The sequence below is a fragment of the Typopeltis vanoorti genome, chromosome 16 (assembly GCF_054136105.1).
Source record: "Typopeltis vanoorti isolate ZY-2024b chromosome 16, IOZ_Tvanoo_1.0, whole genome shotgun sequence".
Classification (NCBI taxonomy): domain Eukaryota; kingdom Metazoa; phylum Arthropoda; class Arachnida; order Uropygi; family Thelyphonidae; genus Typopeltis; species Typopeltis vanoorti.
This window is the reverse complement of record NC_143564.1, coordinates 19,308,400-19,334,348: the sequence shown is the minus strand read 5'-3', so window position 1 is coordinate 19,334,348 and position 25,949 is coordinate 19,308,400. Positions and strand designations below refer to the sequence as shown.

Here is a 25,949-nt window from a genome sequence, read left to right as displayed (position 1 = left end):
ATTCATGAAGGATTGTTCATTACATATCTGAAGTCTTTTAAATTATTCGTAATTTTTGCTTGAAATAATGGAAAAGAAGATGACACTGTTTGGGTAGATGACTGATGCTGCACACAAGGAAACTGCTCATGAGGCCATAATGTGATAGCAAATGGGAGATTCTTGGTAAGTCATACCCATTTTCATTTTTTTCCTGAAAACTTTATGTTCCGAAAATCCCCGCATGTATCTCACACCACGATTTTTTAGCTTTAATTTTGGGAAAAAAGTGCGAGTTATATTCGAGTAAATATGGTATATCTCAATCATATCTTCCCCTCCTACTCCTATTCACAAAGTTTGCAATTTACATTCTTTCGATCTGTTTCATATTCGTATTCCAAAGATCACTGACCATCTTTGTGAATCTTCTCTGGACCCTTCCTAATATGTCATCACCATGGAAAACCTGGTGATCAAATCTTTGCACCAATAATCCACATGAGGCTTGATCAGTGCTTTATACGATGAAATCATAATCTCTTTATCTCTACACGTCAGGGTCTTCTGCATCATTGCCATTATCTGATGTGACGACTTCACAACTAGTGCAATGTAGCCCCTGAATTTCAGGTCCTTGTCCACCATCACTCCTAGATCTCTCATCCCCTCTACCTCGTTTAAAGTTTTGCCACAAGTGTATACTTTGCATCCCATTGTTGCTTATCAAATTTCAAAACGTTACGCTTTGCAACACTGAACTGGTAGTTTCACTTCCCTACCCATTCTTACAATCTATTCAAATCTTCCTGTGTAAGGCCATAACATCTGCTTGACTCTAAATTGCTTTACCAAATATTGCATCATCTGTCAACAGCTGATGCAATTGCAATGCATTACACCAATTAAACCCATCCTAATATCATTGATTTACAAATTGAACAACCATGGCCCCATTACACCCCCTTCCTCCCCCTGTGGCACACCACTAGTGACTATCCTCTTTCGGGATACTGCATCCCCATATATAACTGTCTGATACCTATCTGATGGCCAGTCACCATTTGAACTCAGAAGTCTTTTATCTGGTTCCATACATTTCAATTTATTTAACGCTTGTTGTGTAGCAGTCTATCAAAAGCTTTTTCAAAATCTAAGTATACCACTGTATATGCATCTCCCTTGTCCAAGACATTTGTCACATTGTTATATAATACATAAGTAAGTTAGTAAAACATGATCTACCTTTAACAAACGCATGCTGACAACCACAGAGAGTACTGCTGTTATCAATCTCTTCCAACTGTGGCTATACAGATTGTTCTATAATTTATAGCCACAGCCTTATCACCACCTTTATGCAGTGGAACAATTTTACCATCTTTCCACTCTCTTGGAACCACTGCTGTTGTAAGACTTAGATTAAACAGGTATGTCAGTGCCAATTCCCTTAAGATACATGGTGATATGTCATCAAATCCTATTGCCTTTATTGGCATCAAGCTTATTTCCTCATACATCACCTACTAATTCGCAATTAAGCGATCCTCTCCTATGTTCTCTGCACTTGAATTTTTCTTGATTTCACCCTGATAAGGATGAAACACCCTTATAAATTATTCACTGAATACCTCAACGATGTCTTCTGCAACAGTTACCATTCTACCATTTTCATCCATTACCATCATCTTACCATAATCATTCTTCTTTCTACTTGCCACTTATCTGAAAAATTCTCTAGGGTTTTTCTTGGCCTGATTTCAGAATTTCTGCCCATACTGCACTTGTGCTGTCCTTACCAACTGAGTCATCTTTCCAGCATACTCTTTATAATCTTCATGCAATTTATTGTTCATCTTGTGCTGCCTCCATGGTATCCTTTGATTCTAGATTTTTTGTTAAATCCTTGGGCATAAGCTTGCACTCAGTGGTTATGAACCCAAGATGATCAACAAAATTCTGAATATATCTCTGACAGTTCCTTTACTCCATGCGGTTAGCCTAGTGGCTTTGCGCTTTGCAACCATATGCCTGGGGAAGGAGTGTCCTAGGTTCGATTCCTGTCAACGACGTGAGGAGCTCAAGGATCTTCCTCAGCCATAGCCAAGTTAGCCAGTCTTGGGCGTGGACAGAAGGGTTTTTTCCACCAGTTTATCTGGTGTTTTTCATCCCGCAAGCAGGCAAACTGGTCCAAGGACACACACGGATTACAATCAGGAATATTAATCCAGCCATAGGTTTGATTCGTGAGCCTATGCCGGTTCCAGAACCTGGATAAAATTTGGGGGGAATTGATGGTACCGTGAACTCCAATAAAAAGGGGAACGCTGTATTATCACACGGAATTTATTTATTTTTATTTAGCTCCTTTACTTAAACAAGATTTTAAGAATGCAATCATGATATTTTATATAAAGAACATAATAGACAAAGTGGCTAAGTTGCTCCAGTGAGTACAACATTAAAGTGACTTTTTTTACCATTGCATAAAATCTCCAGATTCATACATCCAACAAAACCATAACATGAAAAAACCAAGCGTTTATGGAATTCATTGCTCTTGTGCATTTGCAGTGTAGGCCAGATGGGAAGGTTGGGGAGATCAGCATGTCTGAACATATAAGAGACGTGAAAAAAAGAAGACAATATTAATCAGGTTTGGTATCCGATACAGCTTCCACAGGCCATCAAGTAGTTTGGCAACAAACCAAAATGCCTTATGATGATCATAACTAACTGTTTTACAAGAAATTTCAAGGAAGCCTTGAAAATGCTACAGATCTCCACACAATGCAACAAATATCGAGGCTTAAACCTACACTAAGTTTGGTCTGCTTTCATTAAAAATCTAACTTTTACAGACCTAGGATGTGATACATGCAATGCTACAGAACGTGACAGCAACAACTAGCATTGTTCCAGCACATATATAGTAATCGATTTAATATTTTATTCTGGTTGCTTATATGTACAAATTGTTAAGTTTTGATAACAACATCATCAAATTCCTGACATGTACCCTCAAGGGGTGTACAGGATATGATAGTACTACATAAAAAATTTATTTCATTACTAACTTCCTATCTACAATTTTCCTCCAAATCAATCTGTTACCTGTCAAGACTCCAACATTGTCAGATCTTCAGATCATCTAGAGAGTGGTTAGAGCACTGGTCTTGTAAACCAGGGGCCATGAGTTCGATTCTCATTGGAGGCTTATAGTTGGTTGAGTTTTAATCTATTCATTACCACTTTTCTTTATACTTTATTAATATAAATTTGAATATACATAGATATCTATCAAAAGGCTTATAACTGTGGTTGATTTTTCTTGCCAGCAAAGGATGGTCGATTGGTAGAGCCTCTGCTACTGATGGCGCAAGCAAAAAGTTAAGCAAGTTTGAGCATGGTTAGTAGTTGGAAGGAGCTCAATCGTTTGATGCTGTTGGCACACTCTCCCTCAATGAGTCTTTGGACTCCCTGGAGGTGTCACATAATAATAATATAATTATTCCGGTTTTGTGACCACATATTTATTAAAGAAAACTGTTTTTAAAACTAAACAAGTACTAAAAACAACACCCAACAAGTTTCGTTAGTCGTCAGACTAACATCTTCAGGGGTAAAGAGAACTAAAAGTTTAAAGCACAAACTACTAGAAATTACGAAAATTAGTTCATTTGTTGGTATTGTGAACATCAAAACAGTTGATAATGAAGGGGATACAAAACAATTGGTTAAAAAAATGAATAACAGATCTATACAACTGTTAATGCATGTTAGCTGGAGACAATGCTATTTGTTGCGTTCTGTGGTTCTTCACACTCACTCTGTCCGAGGTCTGAAATTGGTAAATTTTTAATAAACGATGGCCAAACTTGATTTAAAATCAAACCTTAGTTTTTGTTGCATTGCATAGGAATTTTAATCATATTTGCTGCCTCTTTGAATTTTCTTGTGAAACAATTCTTATCTATATAGGGCATGTTTGTTTTATCCCAGAGTACATCATGACCGATAGAGGATGTGCAAAATGCCAATCCCGATTTATGTTCTCTCTTATTTTGTACGTCCTTTCGATGTTTGCTCATGTGGATTTTTCCCCGTCTGGCCCACATAGCAGATGTCACAGGAACAGTGAATATTATAAACCTTTGTTTTTTTTCATTGGGTGATGTGGAGGTTTCGGAGGATGAAGTTGATATTTTTTCAAGTGGCTTTTTTGTTCAAAAGATTTTTGACAAAGTCACTTTTATATTGTATTTGTAGAGAAGTTTGGCTAATTTATCTGTTACATTCTTGATATAAGGAAGGGCGACTGCGTTCTTGAAATCTTGTTTATTTAAGTTTTTTGTAGCTGCATTGAGAATTTTCTTAATTAACTTAGTATTGAAACCATTCAGTTGTAGGATTTGTGTTAAGTATTGTATTTCTTATTTCCGTTTTTCTTCTGTAATGGGGATGTTGTATGCTTTATCTCTTAAGGTTTTTATTAGGCCTATTTTTTGCTTGGGGTGGTGATGTGAAGTAGTGTGCAGAAATCTTCCAGTGTTTTGGTTTTCTATAGATGGAGAATGATAATCTCTTTTTTCTTTCATTTATTTCTATAAGGATGTCTAGGAAAGGAAGTTTTTTATTTTCTTCTAGTTCCAGAGTGAATTTATGTTACGATGTAAGTTAATAAGATAGTCTTGAAATGTAGTCAGTTCTAGTGCTGTTCCTGGCTAAATGATGAAGTATCGTCCACATAGCAGAGCCATATTTTTGGTTTTTTGTGACAGTTTTGTAAAGTCTTATTTTCAAAATTTTCCATGTAGAGGTTTGCTAGAGCTGGTGAGAGGGGTGAATCCATTGCTAATCCTTTTTGTTCCCAGAGTTTGTCTTGGTAAAGGAATAACGTGTTTTTATGCAATGTTTGTAGAGCTGTACAATGTCCGGTGGGAAGAGATTTTCTACGATATTTACTGTTTCATTTCTTGGAATCTTTGTGAAAAAGCTGACTACATCTAAACTCACTAATATGTCTGAAGGATCTGTGTGTATATCTTTTACTTTTTGATGAAGTCTGTGCTGTTCTTAATGAACGATGGTGTTTTTCCTATATGTGGTAAAATCAAGTTTGTAAGGTGTTTTGCCAGATTTGAGGTAGGAGAGTCCCTTCTGTCTGCTATCGGTCTTAGTGGTATATCTTTTTTATGAATTTTAGGAACTCCATATATTCTAGGCACTAGTGGGTGTTTGGACTGTAGATTTCTTTTGAGTTCCTCAGACCAATTTGGTATATACTTGATAAGTTCATTGGTTTTGTTGTAAGTTCGCCAAGTGTGCTCTAATGCTGTGTAGGTATTGGAATCTTCAGACTTTAAAATCACTGTTGCATTGCTTTTGTCTGCTTTTATTGCAACTATGTTTTTGTCTGATTTGAGTTTATTAAGGGCTGCAAATTCTGTTTTTTGTAGGTTTTTTGGTGGTGATTTGCAATTTAATAGTAATGCTGCACTTTGAATGCAGATCAGATCTGCTATATCTCCTGGTACATTTCTTATTCCGTTTTCAATTTGGGCTATGATATCAGTTTTCAGGACTTGTCGTGGCATTACAGCAAAATTAAAGCCTTTCATAAGATTTGTTTCATCCCTCGTTAGAACTCTTGAGGAGAGTTAATTACTACTTTGGAGTGATCTAGATGTTTTCTTTTAGAAGAGAATTGAATTTTTTAATTAGGTTGCATTTTTTCTTTTCGGACACCATTGTAGCTTTATTGTATGTGATAGTGTCTATGTTATTCCATAGTTCTGACAGCAGTGAAGTGGCCAGTTCGTTATGTATATTACATGCATCCTGGTTAATCTTGGACACTTCTGCTCTAGTAGCTGCAATTCTTTCTCTCAATATAGCTAATTCTGTTCTTTTGTATATTCTGTTGGCCTTATTGGAGTTTAATGCGAGTTTGATTTTTATGAACTCGGGAACAATTTCATTGTCTCTGCAACGGATTAAAAATATCAAACGGTTGATAAAGTTCTGCTTTTTAATGCGTAATTTCTCAAATTGTGAAACTTTAGACCAATTAAACTCGCCGTGAGTTTCTATATTCCTGCGGAGGTTTCTGTGGTTAAGAAGTTCAATATAATTATTCCGGTTTTGTGACCACATGTTTATTAAAGAAAACTGTTTTTAAAACTAAACAAGTACTAAAACAACACTGCCTCTTTGAATTTTTTTGTTTCACAAGAAAATTCAAAGAGGCAGCAAATATGATTAAAATTCCTATGCAATGCAACAAAATCCAAGGTTTGATTTTAAATCAAGTTTAGTCATCGTTTATTAAAAATTTATCAATTTCAGACCTCAGACAGAGTCAGCGTGAACCACAGAATGCGACAACAAATAGCAGTCTCCAGCTAACACACATTAATGGTTGTATAGATCTGTTATTCGGTTTTTTAACAAACTGTTTTGATGTTCACAATACCAACAAATGAATTAATTTTCATAATTTCTAATAGTTTGTGCTTAAAACTTTTAGTTCTCTTTACCCCTGAAGGTGGTGAGCTGTGTATTAATGGAATTGTACTGCAGGAAATTGATGAGGAGAGGGTGTTAGAAAGGATTTCGGATGGACTAGAAAGTGTACAAGATTGGTGGAGATATAATTCCTAAGCATTTCTGAGCTGTGCAATTGAGGTACTTGGCAAAATATCTGGAAAGATCAGAGAGCATAAGGAGAGTTGGTGGTGGAATAATAATATACAAGAAGCAGTGACGGCTAAGAGGAAAGCAAAGCATAAGTGGGACAAGTCAAGAGTGAAAGAGGACAGAGAGTAGTACAGAAAGAGAAAGCAAGAAGCCAAGAAAGTTTTACACAGGCAAAGACCATGGCATAGCAAGATCTTTATAATCAATTAAAAACAAAGGAAGGACGGAGAAAAATTTATCATTTGGCAAGATGTAGAAATAAGGCATCAAAGGACATTTTGTGAGACAGATCAAAGACTCTGGAGGAAGAGTATTAAGGAAGGATGTGGATATAAGAAGCAGATGGAGAATATACTTTGAAGGGCTTTTGAATTAGGAAAATGCGAGGACTCACAGAGAAGATGGACAGCCTCATGAGGGGATGGTGCAGAACATCAGTAGAGTGGAAGTAAAGGAGGCCATAAAGAGGATAAACAATGGAAAATTAGTGGGCCCTGACAGGATCCGAGTGGAGGCATGGAAGGCACTGGGGAAGGAGGGAAAGTACTCTTGTCCCCATCTACAAGGGTAAAGGGGATGCACAAGACTGTAAGAATTACAGAGGAATAAAGTTGATGTCCCACACAATGAAAATCCTAGAAAGGGTTCTTGATGGAGGAAGGAGGTGGAGATTGCAAAGGAGCAATTTGGCTTCATGCCTGGTCGATCGACAACAGATGATGGAAAAGTTTCAAGAGAAATGATGGGAGCTACATCTGGTGTTTATTGATCTAGAGAAAGCATACGATAGAGTGCCAAAGCAAGAAGTCTGGAGGTGTCTGAGGGAGAAGAAGGTACCAGAGAAATATGTCAGGTTGGTGCAGGAAATGTACAGAAATGTGAAAACAAGGGTTCAGACCTGCCTGGGAGAGACAGTTTTCAAGTAACAGTTGGTTTGCAGTAAGTCCGTTCCTGTTTAATATTGTGAGAGATGTGCCTTGGACAATGTTGTGTGCAGAATCAAGAGAAGTGGCAGCTAAACTAAAAAGATGGAGGAAAGTACTGGGGGAGAGAGAGAGAGAGGAGAGGTATGAGACTGAGCAGAAGTAAGACAGAGTATATGTGTTGCAAAGTGGATGGCAGCCAGTAGACAGATCTGGAAGGAAATGTCATCAGGACGGTTAGGGATTTTAAATGCTTAGGTGAAAGAGGATGGAGAGGCTAAGAAGGAAGATCAGTCTAAAAGGCAAAAACTACAGGCTATGACTGTGTAAGGGGAACAGTGAAAGTTATGAATTTAGGAGTGGAGATACAGGAAGCAAGGTTGAGATGGTTTGGTCATGTGATGAGGAGAGAGGATGAGTATGTGGGAAGAAAGGTCATGCAGATGGATATGTAGGGGAGGAGGAAGTGTGGGCAGCCAAAGAAGAGATGGGGGGAGTTGTTGGAGGAGGATTTGAGGATGAAGAATTTAGACGTGGTTACAGCCCAAGATAGGAGGATGTGGAGGAGACTCACTAAGAACAGCTACCCTAATTAAGTGGGACAAGCTGCAGATAAAGAGTTGAAATTCAGAGGATGTATTGCATATTGGACAAAATAATTCAAAGAATTACTTGTATGTTAAGAAACACTGACGAGCAGGGATAAAGTTATCAGTCTTGGAAGCTTTGATATTTTCTCACATCTGCACTATTGTACACAGATTTGGATGATTTGTTTCTTGGGGATGTGAAAGTTATGATGATGATAAACTAAAGGTTTGTGAGCTACAAAGCTCAGCTGATGGTGGAAAAGAAGAGGATACATTACTAAGAGTAGATACTAAAGATAGTTTTCAATTCCTATTCATAAATAGCTGTCTATCACTAACCTCAGATCCTATTCAAAGTTCTTTTGATGACAGCATACTGAAGTGTACTGTCATCGAGCTTGGGATATATAGGTACTGCAAAGTTTGTCAGTTGATTGACATGCTAGAAATTGTGACATAATCACTTCCCCAATCGTGGGATTGACACATACACACACATAAACCTTGGAAGTTGTATAAAGGTTAGCAAGAGCATGAGTAGATTTTATTTGTAAAGATCAGTGAATAAGTAGAATGTACTGCCAGAAGTTACTGTCATGAGTGTTTTGTTGATGAATTTGAGGAGAAGTATGATAGGCATTATGATTATTGTGAAAGTGTCACACTGAATGTACGGTTTGGTTCGGAAGGCTTGAGTTTGAATCCCATTTAGATGAAGATGCATGGAGGAGACAGAATTCTTTCTCTGGGAAAGTTGGAATTTTATTTCATGAAAACAAGACAAATTGCCAGGTGAAGACTGGCCTCTGGCCATTTTGCTTCAGTTTTGTAATTCTGAACATTCTCAGTCTGATTCAAACATTATATTATATTAGGTTTAGGAATGTTCAGAATTACAAAACTGAAGCAAAATGGCCAGAGGCCAGTCTTCTCCTGGCAATTTGTCTTGTTTTCATGAAATAAAATTCACAGTGGAAGTTCATTTTAGAGTCATTCAAGTTTGCAATTTAAAAATACTGATATCTTGAATGACTTTAAAATGGACTTCCACTGTGAATATTTTGCTGCTAAATGTAAACTAGTAGCATGAGTGGATAAAAATTTGTATATTTACAAAGTTATTTTACAAAGAAAAAATATGTGTATACTTACGAAGGCAACAAAGCAAAGTTTACATAGACTGAGCCAAGTTTTTTTTTATTTTTTTTTTTAATTTTCATCATTTTTTGATTGGCTACATGCTATTCTTAGTTGGAAATGGAAACTTTTCTATAAATGCTACAGTTTGTTAAAGGTAGAGGGGATTTTTATTTAACTAATGTTAGTTAATGTGGAAAGTGGAAGAAAAGCCATTTGACTATGTATATACAGTTTAGTGTTATAATTAGAATATCTCATCTTTTTTTTTTTCATGTTAGGCTCAATGGGTTGTCATCACAGCCAAGTAATTTGGTTTCTTAGAAACCCGCTTACTGATATGATAGGGTGGTTAAGTAATACCAAATACAAAATATTTACTAAAAATAAAGAGCCAAAGGCTTCAATTCAACAATGCAAAAATTAAGTGGATATCAAGTCCAACATTATTTTAGAGCTGAATACAGAAACTATAAAAGTTTTGTGTGAAAATTGACCAGAGAGCTTAAGGGAATATTGAAGCCTTTGGCTTCAATATTCCCTTAAGCGCACCAACTAAGAGTTTGCTTACGGAAAATATATTTCTCTGATACTTCGAGTCCTTTAGTACTTGAGAGTTTTACTCTCTTAGGTTTCTGCCTGATCCCTGACGAAAACCAATGACTTTGAAACAACTGTCGGGTCTGTGAAACCTTATTAAAATGAACCAACAGGAGACGAATATATGGATGCTCTAGTGTTCATCTCTCCTATAAGGTTCGGCTAGGGCGACTCATAGTATGGCGGCGAGTATATTCCCATAAGCTCTCTGGTCAGTTTTTGCACAAAACCTTTATAGTTTCTATATTTGGCTCTGGAATAATGTTGGATTTAATATCCACTTAATTTTTGTGATAAATGTTTACTGTTTGCAGAAACTCATGTAGGCTACTACTGAAAATGTACTGCAAGCTGTCCTTGACTTCATGTCAGGTCAATTCATTGATGTACCTGAATAGTACATTTTTCTTTGATAGGTGGATTGAATTGTGTAACAGTTTCATGATAACTGAATATTAATGCATTATATTTATTATTATTAATGAATGAAGCTTTCTGTCATATTCATTAAATGCACTTAAATACAGTCATCCCTCGACTTACATCCGTGATCCCATAAGGGAATAAATAACATTTTCGACTATACTTTCAAACAAGATGCAAGCAAGTAAAAAGGTTTCTATTTAGCAACAATGCATCATGCGCAGTGGCAACAGTGCATTCAGCAGTCAGCATGTGTCTTCAACAGTTCCTCTGTTGATTTTGTGTTTGAGAAATAGGTTATTTGTGTATTTATTGTTAAATATTTCATGATATTTTGTGCAACATGCCCCCCCTACATGCCCAATCAGAAAAAGAGGCGTGAAATTGATCTTGAAATGAAGTTGCAAGTTATAAAGCAACATGAAGTTGGTAAGCCCATCATTATGATTGCAAATTTCGGATGGTCTCATTCCACAGTGACGACCATTTTGAAAAATAAGGATAAAATTGTAGAGGCTGTGAAAGGATCTGCTTCCATTAAATCAATGATAGTGACAAAGCAACAACAAGATCCTATCGGTGATATGGAAAAGCTACTTGCATCATGGATAGAGGAATTGAACTAAAAGCGCATACTCCTTAGTACTAGGACCATAACCGCTAAGGCACTAAGTCTCTAAACCAGAGTTTCCCAAACGCCTGTGGTGTGTGTTGTCACATTTTTGCGATGCAATACAACCTGTTGTGGCAATAGTGTGTGTTTATCTTTACATTGAATACAAGACCGATGATACTCGACTCTAACCAAGGTGTTCCGTTAAAATTTCATGATTTCTGAAGTGTTCCGTCGTAAGAAAAGTTTTGGGAAAGAAACCCTGCTGTAAATCATGTTGAAAGCAGGGTTTCTGATTATGACTACGAATTCAACACTTCTTCCGGTTGGTTCATGAGATTTAAGCAGCTTGTTGTGCTGCATAATGTATGGTGAATTTGCAAGTGCTGATGAGAAGGCTTCCAAGGAGTTTGTGGAGAAAATTGATAAAATTATTATGGGGAAAAATTATTTGCCACAGCAAATGTTTAATATGGAGACCACCATGCTTTAGGAAAAAGTACCTGAGCGAACATGCACCCACAAAAAGCTAAAATCTCTGCATGGTTTCAAAGCTCTTAAAGACCGCATTACGATTCTGTTAGGAGGTAATGTGGCTCGACATAAACCGAAACCATTTGTGATATGGCACAATGAGAATCCACAAGCCTTCAAAAACATTAGGAAGCATACTCTTCCAATTTATTGATGGAGCAATAAGAAGTCATGGATGACTCAAAAATTGTTAGAGGATGCCTTAATCAACTATTATGCGAGTGAAATGGAAAGCTATTGTGTGAAAGAAAATATAGAATTTAAAATTTTATTAATTCTAGATAATGCTCCAGCTCATCCACCTTACATCAGTGATCTTCATCCCAAGTTCATGGTCATGTTTTTCCCTCCAAACACTACTTCATTGATCCATTAAACACTGCAAGAACTCCCTGATCCAAAACGATGGATCAGGGAGTTCTTGCAGTGTTTAAGGCTTATTATCTATGGAGAACTTTTTCACAAGCCATTTCTGCCACTGAAAGAAATGATCAGACTCATGGAATTCTGGAAAGCATTCAATAATTATCATGCTATTAAAAATATCGCTGTGGCTTGGAACGAAGTGACTTCTCAATGTATGAGTGGCATATGGAAAAAGACATTAAAAAGGTTTATGCACAATTTTGCATAAACCTTTTTCAAAACTTTGGAAGTTTTGAAAAAAATGAAGACTTCTAAATTGAGTGAAGAAACAGTGAGCCTAGTAAACAATCTGAATCTCGAAGTGAATGATGATAACATAATTCAACTCATAGAAAGTTCCCTTGAAGAATTGGTCGAACTGGAGGAACGATGCATTGCAGAAGAGGGAAAAGAGAAACAAGAAGAGGTAGTTAAACAATTCACAGTGAAGGATCTTGCAGAAATGTTCTCTGCAGTTAGCAATGTTCTCAAAATGGCTGACGACATGAATCCCAATGTTAAACGCTACTTATTAGTAAAAAGGAAAGTACATGATGCATTTGCTTGCTATAAACAAATTTATGATGAAAAGAAGAAGAGGAATAAGGAAAGCACATTGGACATTTTCATTAAAAAAACAAAGGTTACAACAGAACCGCAGTCTGATCTTTCCATAATAGGGGAGGGTAATGAAGATGTGATTGTGGAGGAAGATTTGGGTAATTATTCTCCTGCCTTATGGCATTAACACACACAGTACAGTTTTATAAGGTTTAAAAATGAAAATGACAGTATACTTATTATGGTTGAGTCTCTACCTCCTATAACTCTGTTGATTTAATGTATCGACTTACATCCTACTGGATGGAATGGAACCCTGACGTAAGTTGAGGGATGACTATATGTGTTTGTATTTTTTATTTTTTCATTTTAATTTAATTTTATTTTTTCTAGTGGCAAGTTGGATAAAGCCAGAGAGTCTGCTGAAAAAATTATTTCATTATTCCTTGGGCTTATTACTGTGATTATTATAAAACTACTGTTATTTGGTTTTGTATGCATATGTAATAATACAAACAATGAAAAAAAAACTGACCCGTGATGATTCTAACATTAAAGTCTAATCAAGCTATTTTTTACTGATGTCAAGAAAATTTGTGAACATTTACAAATTTACAACTATGCTACCTGTTAATTATTTTTCTATCTCAATCTTTATGATATAGTTGCAAACACTTGTCAGAAATCAAAAGATATGTTAAGTGGTTGTTTTCACTTGCTGTGTTCTCCTGACACATTGGTGTTTTCTTTGGCTATTTGTAATTATATTATGAAATATTTAAACTGCTAAGTTTTGTAATAGTATACCACAACATGTGTAAAATGTCATACAGTAAGGTAAGTTGTCTATCCAACCCTTTCCTTCTTCAGGATATTATATAGATTAGATAATTCATGACTTACAGAATAGCACTTCCCACTGCAGTTGCTTGTCATTTGTCAAAGGCACGAATTTCATTACAAAAAAAAAAAAAAAAAAAAACTTTTATAATTATTTTTTATATATTGTAATAATCTATTTATATCTGTAAAGTAATACAGTAATAAAATTCAAGAAAACATGATTGGGGCTCAACAAAATTATAGTAGCACCTGAAATTGTAATCTCGAGCCTAATATTTTACACAATAAATGTATGTATTATTCTTGTCTTCAGTTTTGTGCTTTGTATTTATAAATCTGGAAACCACAATGGAGACATGTAAACTGGAGATAGCAAAATAGAGCAGCATACAAACAGTGCAGGATTAACTTTCTGCAGGGATATTTTGTATTTTTTTGTTGTTGTTGCTATCATCTACCATGCTATCACTCAATCATGTAAACAGAAAATGAATTTGTCTTCTACAAAGTGTATTGCACTGTTAATATTTAGTACCTGATTTTTTTTTTTCTCTTCAAAATTCCTTCGGAAATTTTGCAAGGAAATTATCCTGCCACAATTATCTTTAGTGAAATCACAAATTTAGTGTGTGTGTATGTGCAGGGGGGGGGGAATCCATAAGTTTCATTCTGCATTTTATGGAGGAGTAAATACTTTGTGATCAGTTGTGGAAGACAGTGAGAAAGTGCAAAAGTAGTCCAAAAAATAATGCCTGTTGCTTTATAAAATCAGGTACTAAATTTAATGTCCTCTTATAAGGGGAAAATTAATAAGTGTTAATTCAGTTGCAATGTACATTTTAAGTTCAATCCATTAATTTGAGAAAATAACAAAAATAATGTGAAAATGCAACTAAGAAATAAGAAAAATCTACCTTAAAAGTGGACATGAGTGATGCTTATCTATATTAGTTCTATACTAGGTAGGCCAAAAAATATGAAGATAAACATGTGAGAGGATTGTAAAGAGAAAGGCAACAAAAAGGAAGATGTAAAATAAAGCAATACAATCCAAAGGAAATTGGAGAAAAATTCATAGATCAAGTATAATAAACTGTAAATTTAATTGAGGTTCGTTATAAGTAAAAAGGAACTATAATGCTTTAAATATATTAATGAAAATTATAGTAATTAGAATGAGATAATGAACCATGAGATTGATCTTGTGGGCAACTGATATTGTTTAAGTAACCAATAAGTTTGAAGAACAGACATAACAATGGCATTATGGAGTAAGAGCAGAATTATTGTCAACTTTAGAGAAATTTTACATGGTGAATGATGAATTTGATATAAAGAAGGCATCAAAGTTGAGGGTTGTTCTGATCGTACATTTTGGATTGTATTTAATATTTTCCAGTCACCAATTTGTTGATTAGTATAATATATGCCTGTGTATGTTTGTCTGGAGAGTTTTAATTGCTTAAGATTCTAAAATGCATTGTTGATTTTTCTTATATAATGAGCAGAGATTTCTGTAGGTGGAATTTTTGGAATTATATTTATTTTTTGTTTTTCTGTTTAAGTCATCTGGGACATGCATATTATAGTCTTTATAATTGTTAATGAGATCCATAAGGGCTAAATTGTTGATCATGTGTAAATGAAGTGATAATCTTGTTCACAAGGGAAACCATATACAACATTAGGATGATTGAAGATACAGTAATCCACCATTTAATTAGACTGCAGTGGAAAGACAATTTCTCATTCTGATAATTAAAGATTGTTGTTTTGAAGATCAAATAAACGGTAAGTTTCTCTATTAGTTTTAATTTATATCAGTTTGTCATTAAGAATGTTCATTAATTTTGAACTTGTTAACAAGACAACTCTAATTAGTAGGTTTGAAGATGAAACTGAAAATTAAAAAAAACTAAGGATTAATGGGTTTTTTAATTACAGGGAAAGGTTAACATATTTGGGGTTATTTGTTAGCTTAATCAGTTGAGGGGTATATTCAATTCAAAAAACTTGGTAAATGTTTTATTTCATGGTTTAAATCTATAGAAGGTGTAGAATCTTTATATGCATTAATGAATAATAAGCGTTATGATTTGTAGTGTAAATAATTACCAACAAGAATAAGTTAGTGGTAGATTTCAGTGGTTATACATGAACACTTCCTGTGTTAAAATTGTTAACTCTTACATTATTTACAGTATATCTCTATTAATATAAAATTATTTAATTAAAGGTCTAGACATTAGGACTTTATCATGTCTATTTAGATTTTTTTATTATTATTTATTAAAGATTGCATTCATAATAGCCTTTACTAAATTCCAGCAATTTCTCTTCTTCTTGAGTTCAAACTTTCTTATTGAATTGAGGTTATTGTTTCCTTCTGTTTTTTATTTAGGCCACCAATGATAAGCATACAGAATTCTCAACTATAATTTAAACATTCTTTTAGTTTGCCACGAAATTCCTCAACTTCATCTGAGTGACCTAAAGTTGAAGTAAACTCATGAAATTTTAATTTAATATCTTTTGTTTTATAGATTGATTTCTGCTCTTCTAGTTATTAGAGCAATTCTGCTGCCTGTCAATTTGTTAATTGGAAAACCTATACCACCCTCAGAGTTCCTATATTTCATCCTGCAAAACAACAAACTGGCCATAAGAACACATGCAATTGTGATATATTCTGGCCTCATAGCCTGAGTTACTCTGGCTGTAAATCCAAAACAATCAACTACCAGTGTTTTTATAATAAGTTGTTCCATTCACATCCCAATTAATTTTTTTGTTTCTCTCAATAGCTTTTCAACAAGAGATCTATAATTATAAATGCCAATGAATATTCTATTGCAGAGTTGATGTCTTTTTTGTATGGGCTGTTTAATTTAATATCATTTTTCTTATCCATTGCAGATTCCTAGAAAGGTTTGAAGTCCAGACCTTCATTTTGATGATGGATTTGTCTTATATGGGTAATTAATTACAATGCTCAATTATGGCCATAGTTTCTTATAACCTTTGTTTTTCTTGATTCTTTTAATTGCAAATTTGGAGGATTTTGGTCCTAATTCATCCTGTGCTGACCAGACAAGTTGGGATTTCGCTTGTCCATATTAGTCAGATATATTAGTATGAGATGACATTATGCCTTTGTTGGCTCTTCTTATTCCTGACATGCAAGCCACATTTGTAATATACAGAGTATACCATCTATTTTCGTACTTCTCATCTTCACTAAATAGTATCAAACTTGTTATCTGTTATAAAATTTAAGAGTCCTTAAAGACTTGCAGTAGATTTATTTAGAAGTATAACTAAAAGCTAAAAAGTTTAATATCTCAGATTTTCTTCAGAATGCAATCTAAGTATAGGCTATATATATATATATATAGTTTACGGCATTATATAATGTCCCTTGTGCACCATATAACTGTATTTTTTGAAAAGATTTTCTCTTGGCACCTTATCATATGCTTTTCCAGTTTTGATCCCTGATTTATACTCGCACGTAGACCTACATGTTTTACCGTGTAGGCATTCAGACCCGAAATCCTGTAGAAGTGCATATTCATGGGGCCGGTTTGCCTGTTCTTGGAGACGAAAAACCTAAGTTTCCAGGTGAAAAAATCCCCTACCTCTGTATGAGACCGGCTAACTCACCTTTCATCAAAAAAGACCAGATATTCCCATCACTGATGGGAATCGAACCCAGGTCTTTCCAACCAAAGGGCTTCGTCTATACTGACTGAGCTATGGAGGCTCTTTCCAGTTCTAAAAACTTAAATACAACTTTTTGACTATTTGTCTTGAATAAAAATCTAGTCCCTGATCTTCTCAGGGAAGAACTTAGCTTATTCACACATTATTTCCATTCTGTATGAGAGTTCCACTCTGTTCATCTAAAATCTGACCTACTGAATTATGCAGTGTAGGGGTGAATAGCATCTGATTCAGCTCTTTCTACTGAAACACACACACACACATATATATATTTAGTAGTTGGAAGGGGGCCAATCATTCGATGCTATTGGCACACTCTCCCTCGATGAGTCTTTGGACTCCCTGGAGGTGTCTAATAATAATAATATTCCTCCTGGATATTTTTTACAACTGTTTATCTCATAATTTTTCAAAGCAGTTACTCCAGACATCCAGAAAATGATTCAATTTTTATGTTCCCTTTATCATTTCAGATTACTTCTACAATCCTTCCTCCCCGCCCATTTCTAAGCTTCTTTCAAAACATTTTGCCAGATTCTACCAGATTTCAGCTACCAATGATTAATCCTTGGACCATTGTTGTTTAATAATATTGGGAAGGACTTGACAGAGATGGTCACTTTTTCAGTGATGATAGATAGGGCAATCAGGATGCTACTGATGTACAGCACTTATAGAATGATTTAGATAGCTGGAACAGTGGGTAAATGATAATAAGTGTAAAGTCATGCTTATGCTTACAGATCTTGGAGCTGTGGTGGATAGGAATTTGAAGTTCAGAGGTCATGTTGCAAAATACAACTCGGAGAATAACTGTGATGCTGAAATTAACATTGATATGTAAGGATAAGGAAGTCATTTTGCCTTGATACAACTGCACCTGGATTACTGTGCACGAATTTGGTCTCCTGGGATCAGAGGGCATAAAGGTGAAAAGGTTTTAAAAAAAAAGCAAAAGATGATATGCAGATTATGGAACTAACACCGGTAAACAGGAGAAAGAGGGGTGATATGAAAGAGATGTTATAGGTTATTGTCTGATGAAATTTTTCATTATATGGAAGGTGGGCAGGGGACAAGTGGGCATCCATGGTAAGTAAGCTTGTGTGCAGTTAAGAATGGGATGAGTGACCTAGATTTTTCCCTCACAGAGGAATGAGTGGAACAGTTTGCTTGTGCATCCAGTTGAATGAGTTTAAGAGAAAGTATGACATCTGGTGTGGTTGATCTATGCCCCCCTTTGAGGTTTCAGGTAATAATAAGAAACTGCTAGAACAAATGCTCTTGAAAAAAAAAAAAAGCCCATATTTGGTGTCTAATGCTTTCCAGATTATCTAATCCTTGGTTTCGTGTTTTGCTATAGATTTATAGTTTCTGTGGTTGGGATTAATATAAAAGAAATATGTAATTCAAACAGTACATGATGTTATAAGTAATGTTCTATATCAGAATTTCCCAAAGTGTGGTACATATGCCTCCAGGGGTATACAAAGGATCTCCAGCATATCTTGCTGGAGATCCTTTGGTACTTTTTTTTTGTCATATTTTCACAGATAGATACAGGTCAGTTCTATTAGTAGATTTTTTAATTATTGAAATATTAAAGGAAGTTTAAACAAAATGTGTCTCTTGGCCAGTATGCCAAAATCGTGGCATGATCATGTTTGAACTGTTTGCATTAAAAGTTTAAGTTCAACTAGTTCAAACCATGCCATCGGAATTCTGTTAAATTTCAGAATCACCTGTACCTTAAATTGTATTGGCCCTCAGTGACTGTTTCACTACTTGTGTGATTCATCTGTGCATGTTTATATATCATACATTATGATGGATGTACAAGTAATATGCACTGGAATAATCTTTCATTTTAACAGTGTATATTGTTGGTAATAACAGATTTTGAAATATGTTTTAATAATGATTAATATTAAAATGTTATATCTTTTGTATTAAACACTTTATAGATCACTAATTAAAAACAGGATGTTTGAAATGCACAGTAGAGAATAGTGAGGGGAAATGAAAATAGCTGTGATAACCAATGTTTCCTCTAAACTGTGCACTGGTCAAAATGAGTGCACAAAATTTTTGCTTTCAGAATTTCTAATTTACAGTATAATTTTTGAGCATATCATAAAAACAAATTATATGATAAACCAATACTTGTCACTTACTTTATTTAGTCTCTACTCCAATATTGCTCTAATTAGTTACTTTTAGCCTATGGCATGTGGGCAAACTGATGCTACAATCAGAAGTTTCAGAGGATATTTGGACAAGTAGATATTTGGAGTATCTACTATCTAGACCAGGGACTGGCAACCTTTTTGGATTGAAGAGCCATTTTTAAAATTATATCTGTTAAAAAAAAATTTAGGGAGCCGCACGCAGTAATGAGCAACCAGTGGTCCGCGGGTTGCATGCAGCCCTCTCATGTTTTTTGTGTGGTCCACTGTGTTCGTTTTGTATGGCAGAATTAGTATATTTTAATTAAAAATCTATTTTATGAATGTTGATTTTTACATGTGGATTTATTTGTGCAGGTTAAAAAATTAAAATATAGCTAAATAATGGAAAATAAATTAATACTTTCTTATCAAAGAAAAAGAAAATATTCTTTAGGCGGATCGAACCGAGTATTTGATTTACTATTTAATTGCTCATCACTGCTTTAGATTTAGAAACTACACTGAAAAATTTATAATTAAATTATTTATTCAGTTTTTTTTTTTTTTTTTTTACTGTAACATGTTATCATACTTGTAAAACACAGGGGTGGCATGTCACATGAAATTTTTAATATTTAAAAATATCCTATGATATTTTTAAATATTAAATAATAAAACAAAGATTTGCTCCTCCTTACAAAAACATATGTATAAAATCCAATAACATACCTATTTCTTTAATTTTTTTAAAAATATCTTCTTAGTGCGACTTTTGCTATTGAACTTGGGATAGTTTCTCAATATGCGGCAAATATGCCGTAATTTTCATTTTCAAACATGACGAAAAACTCATGTTGTTTAGTAAGTTTCTCAACTTACTTTTAATAAAATTCATATTAGAAAATATTTGCTCACAGAAATATGTCGATCTGAAAATCGATAGAAATCCAAATGCATATGTTTGAAATCACCGAATGTAAGTGTCCGGTAAACAATTCCACGTGTCAAATACAATCTGATCTTGCTTTTTAAGATCTTCTATTTCAGACCTTTTTTTTTATATTGCAAGGGTAGATTTTTATCTTTCCAACTCCTCCAGGTCAGCTTTAAGATTTCTAAATTTTGAATTCCACAAATCTTGGGTTTTCGGGTCCTCTAACTGAAGTTGAAATGCAGCCTCATAAATTCCAGCAAAAGGTGAAAAATTTAATTCGTCAGGATTAATTTCAAGTAGTCGCAATAAAAATGACATAGTTGCCTTGTTCTTTCTAAATTCCTCAAATCTCCCATTAAATGCAGATCGCATATTTACCACAATTTCTTTGAAAAAGGTTAAATTTATGGAATTATCAGCTTGTTCTTGTCGATATTTTCTTCAACGTAGGAAAATGTAATAATGCCTTTCTCTAACAAATATAATTTTTGTTCAAATGAAATCACTTCTTCTAAAAGCAAAACTGCTGTATTTCCCTTTCCCTTTAGTTTCTTATTTCTCTCTCTATGTTCACTGGGCATCTATAGATGCCGTAATGGTCACTCCGATGCTCGGTGATGTTCCACACCAGGCCTCGCCATGTAGTCCTGTTGTTTGCTTTTCTGGCAGCCTCAACTCTCTGAAGATCACTCACTCCACACACGCCATCCATCCATCTCACTGATGTCTACCCTTGCCTCTTTTTCCAGGAACTTTACCTTCTATTACTGTTCTGAGAAGTCCTCCTTCCATCCTTTCTAAACTTTCTTCTGTCAATATCCTTAAGGAGCCTTAAAGTTTTACTAATCTTTTCTAACACCCATTCATTTGTACGCCTTTCAGTATACGATATCCTCAACAGCCTTCTGTAACACCATATCTCAAAAGCAGATATCCATTTCTTATCTGACTTCTTTAAGTTCCAAGTCTCGCATCCATAAGTTGCTGTTGGAAAAACAACTGCATCTAAAATCCTCAACTTTGTTCCCATGGAGATAGATCCATCCTTCCAGATTTTAGACAGGTCTGATTGTTGTTTTAGCCATTCCTAACCTTTTTCTGACATCTCCTGAACAGTAATTCTTCACATAATAATGGATCCCAGGTACTCAAACTTGCTGACTTCCTCAATTCTTTCTCCATTAAGATACACTTGTTTCTCAAGAGCTTCTCTGTTTGTTTTTCCTTTGAGAACCATGATCTTTGTCTTGCTAAAATTGAGTTGAAGTCCTCTGTTATACTGATCTTGTTAACTTTGTCAAGAATTAGTCCTAGTTCTTCCATGTTATTACAAAGGAGTACTGTATCATCAGCGTACCTCAGATTACTGATCAATCTACCTTCTATCGTAATTCCTGTCCTGAGGCTCATCCAATACTTAACGTATGATGTCCTCTGCATATATACTAAGCAAGTGAGGAGAAAGTAAACATCCTTGTCTAACTCCTTTTCCAACTTGAAGCCAGTCAGTCAATCCAACACCTGTTCTTACTGTGGCTTCTTGCTCCTTATACAAGTTGGCTATCAACCTGATAGTGTGTTGAGGAAAACCCATTCTTTTCATTACTTCCCACAGTTTCACATGCTCAACACAGTCAAAAGCTTTAGAGTAGTCTAAGAAACACATTACCAGAGGGAGTCTGAATTCTTTATATTTTTCTATGATCTGTCTAAGGCAAAGGATCTGATCTCTGGTGCCCCTACCTTTCCTAAAACCTGCTTGTTCCTCGGGCATCTCTGCCTCAACTTTGGCCTCAATCCTATTTAGCATGATCTTTAATAAAATTTTGCTTGCATGAGATATCAAACTAATAGTTCTATAATTCTTGTATGCTTTCATATCACCTTTCTTGTGTAGTGGTATGAAAAGACTTCTTCCAGTCTCTAGGCCATGATCCTGTCTCCCATATCCTTGTAATCAATCTATGAAATACTCTTATCCCTCCATTTCCTGTGGCCTTAATTAACTCTGCTGGGATTTCATCTGCACCTGGGGCCTTATTTAGTTTCTTATTTAGTGCATTTAAATGGGAAGTCATATCCACCATAAAGTAGAATTTTTGTAAAATGTAAATAGAATGCAAAGAAGGATTATCGTGTATGATTTCAAAGAGTTCAAACATGAAAGTATTAAATTTTTCAGCATCGCATGTACTATTTTCAATTGTAAAATGTCCTTGATTAAATGTAAAATGTCCTTAATTTATTGCAAATGCTAAATTTAGGTATTTGCAATAAATTATAGTCTTATAGTCTAATTTAATAAATAACATTCATTTTGTATTATTCAAAAATAGATTGTTTAATAACGAAAAGAGCTGCAATTATTCATTCAAAGAGCTGCAGGTTGCCGACCCTGATCTAGACAGTGCAGTCAGTCACTTGAACTTGTGCAAACACTGATGGATTTAAGCACATTAATTTAGTGCTTGCAATTTTACAGGTTATAGTCTGAAAACTTGTGCAGAATGATTTAGATAGAGAGGGAATATTGGTGATAACCATCAAATATTTGTAATGAAAGTAATAAGTATGAACCATCTGCAAGTTTTAGAATAAACTACAAATGTGAAAAAAATTTTCATAGTACGATGAAGATTGTCAAAAATTTGGATTTTCTTGGACTGGCAATGAAGGAAGAGCCTATTCCAGTATCCATCATTTGCTATAAAACAAATTTAAATGTTAATTTAAATGAATACATACAAAGCAAATGAAAGAAGAGCACCAGAAAAAACCTGTAAATTTTTTGAAAATAGATGTAAAGACTTCCCAAAAAATGATAGGTCGTGTGATAGGAAGCGTCATATGTGGCATTATTAATAGCAAAACATTAGTAAAACTTGGAGCTAAGGCAAGTAAAGTTATAGATGTCATTCTCCTCACAAATGACACTGTTCTTTGTAGAATCAAAGAAATGACCAAGGTTGTTAGTAGTGCATAGGATATAATTAAGGGTCATCCAGAGGGAGCAGTATTAAATTGCATACCTAGGGTAAGGAAGTTTAATATGATTAAACATGAGCTGCAAAAGAAGAAAATGCTGTGGAAGGTAGGTGACCTTCCACAATGGAAGGTCACCTAGAATTCCAGAATGGAGACCAGCATGGCAAGAAAGGCAAAATCAGATTACGAGAAGAATGACTATGGAAGATTAACCTTAAATGATGAGGGTCACAAGAAGATGGAAGTGGATAAAATAGTTGAGTTACTGAGTGACCATTTTGCAAGGTTATATCATCCTATTGAGGTTACTGCTTTAATTTATGTGACAGTTAATGTGGATGAACTGGAGGTTATTAGGATATTGCAGAATCTCAATGTAAATACAGTTGTAGGATTAGATGGAATATCAGCTAGAGTTTTGCGAGAATGTGCAAGGGAACTAGTGATGCCTTTAACTTGGCTCTTTAATTTAATTAGATTATATTAAATTACAGTTTCAAGGGAGTGGCAAGAGGACAAAATAATTCCTTTGCATAAGGGAGGTTCTAAAGCTGCAGTAGCAAATTATAGACCAATCAATATTTCAGGTGTGGTGGTAAAAGTACTAGAAAAATTGGTCAAAAGCAGAATTCAAGAATGGATATATAAAAATTATGATACTGTATAATGGTCAACATGGCTTTGTGAAGGTCAGTCGTGATTTAGTAACAGCTGAGTTCGATAAAGGAAATGGCTACACGATGATTTTGCAAAGGCATTTGACAGAATACCACATGGAACTCTGTTATGCAAATTAAAATAAATGGGGATGGATATGATGACGGCTGCACAGATATCAAATAGGAGTATATGGAGGAGCAGAATTGAGGAGAAAACAGGTAATTAGTGGTATATCGCAAGGTTCAGTACTGGGACCACTGCTGTTTAATTTGTACATAAATGACATGTAGTAACCTGAAAGGAAATATTCAGTTGTTTGCTGATGATGTGAAGGTAGAGTAATAGTTCATCAAGGCGATGTGGAGAGCTTGCGGTATGATTTAAATAGGCTGTCACTGTGGGCAAAAGATAACAGTTTAATGCCAAGAAATGTAAAGTTATGCATTTTCGGATAAAAAATAGATTACAAGGCATGTATCACTATTTGCTCTAGGAAACAAAAAGGGTTCCCAACCTTTTTGTTTCGTAGAGCACGTTCTAAAATATCAATAGGGCGACGGGCACCATCTATTTTTTCAAGCAAATTTTTTGAATTCGTTTGTTAAATGAATACATACAAAGTTTACATTATAATCAAATGTTTTATTACTTAAAAGTTTACATTGTATAAAAATTTAAATATATATATATATGTAAGTTAGTGTGATCTTTGGCATTGCATTTCATTGGACAGTGCTTCATAATTAGGAGAATATGATATATGATGATATTCCAGTTCTTAAACTGGAATGAACAACTTTGAATGCGTGTCTGCTTTACATTGTATGCATTTAATACTCGTTCATGTGTCATTAACGCATGTGTCATATAGCATGCCATGAATTATTGCATGATTATTTCACTATGCGGCACACACAAATTGGGCGCCATGGTGCCTGCAGGCATAAGGTTGGGAACCCCTGGTTTAGAGGATGTGTTGCTAAGGTATCTCATAAGATTACTTTATTGAAGAACACATTAACAAGTAGAGATAAGGAAGTTGTCATTCCTCTTTATAAAGCTTTGATACGCCCATATCTGGATTGCTGTGCTCAAGTGTGATCTCCGGGGTTTCTCGGGGATGAGGAAACGGTGGAGAAACTTCAGAGGTGAGTGACAAAGATGGTGGGTGGCCTGTGGAATGTTCCCTATGAGGATAGGTTGAAGGTGTCCGGATTGCAGAAGTTGGTTGACAGGAGAAAAAGAGGGGATATGATAAAAACATTTAAGTTGCTTAAAGGGTTTTATAGGATAGATGCAGTGGAAATGTTTCTGTACTTGGCTAGAGGGACCAGAACAAGGGGTCATTCCTGGAAGTTGAATAAGGGTGTGAGGACTAGATTTTTTGCTTGCAGAGTTGTGAATGGGTTGCCAGAGTCAGTTTTGAGTGTTTTGTCTGTTAATAGGTTCAAGGAGATCTATAATAGATTGTGTCTCCCACAATGAGTCTTCAGACTCCATGGAGGTGCCTGTTTAATAATAAATATTATTGCCATATATTCAACAGTCACTATTAAGCACTGCAGGCTGATGAATCCATAGATATAGCAAATTTTCAAGTCTTTTAGTGTTTTTGCCAGATAAAGAAGTACATTATCTTTTGTTTTGCTAAAGTATGCTAGGACAGACAACTGCAGAAGCTAGTTTCAAAGTTATGGATAATTTTTTCAAGAAAACAAATTGGATTGGAGTTGAAGTGTTGGAATTAACATGGAGGGAGAAAAAGCCATGATTGGTTCAAAAAAAGGACTTGTTGCATATTCAGGCTATTACACCAGAAGCAAGATTAACACATTGTATGCGTAGAGAGGCATTTGCTGAATATATAATTATTATTATCATCATCAACCTGAGACCCAATGGAATCATCTAGGAGGTCCCTTTTGTCATACACACAGCTCATCATACTGTGCCTTAAACACATTCAGATTCTCTGCATACACCATGCTCTCAGCCAATGCATTCCAATCATTCACAACTCTCCATGCAAAAAACCTGTTTCTCAAACCCTCCTTATACAGCTTACCGGGATGGCCTCTTGTTCTCCCCCAATCTCCCACCATTTTATGAAAAACCTCTTCACCATTAATCCTATAACAACCCTGTAAAAACTTGTATGTCTTTATCATATCA

The 25,949-nt window shown here is 35.0% G+C and overlaps 1 protein-coding gene across 1 annotated transcript in view; it reads left to right on the top strand.

Annotated features, from left to right (window-relative positions):
* Positions 1-19,540, top strand: part of Svip (small VCP interacting protein) — a 74,007-nt gene extending 54,467 nt beyond the window's left edge. Inside the window, exon 3 of the mRNA XM_090406218.1 lies at positions 12,858-19,540. Within this exon, the coding sequence (XP_090262344.1) occupies positions 12,858-12,872 (15 nt within the window). The 3' untranslated portion in view covers positions 12,873-19,540. The remainder of the gene's footprint in view (positions 1-12,857) is intronic.
* Positions 19,541-25,949: the final 6,409 nt, after the last annotated feature.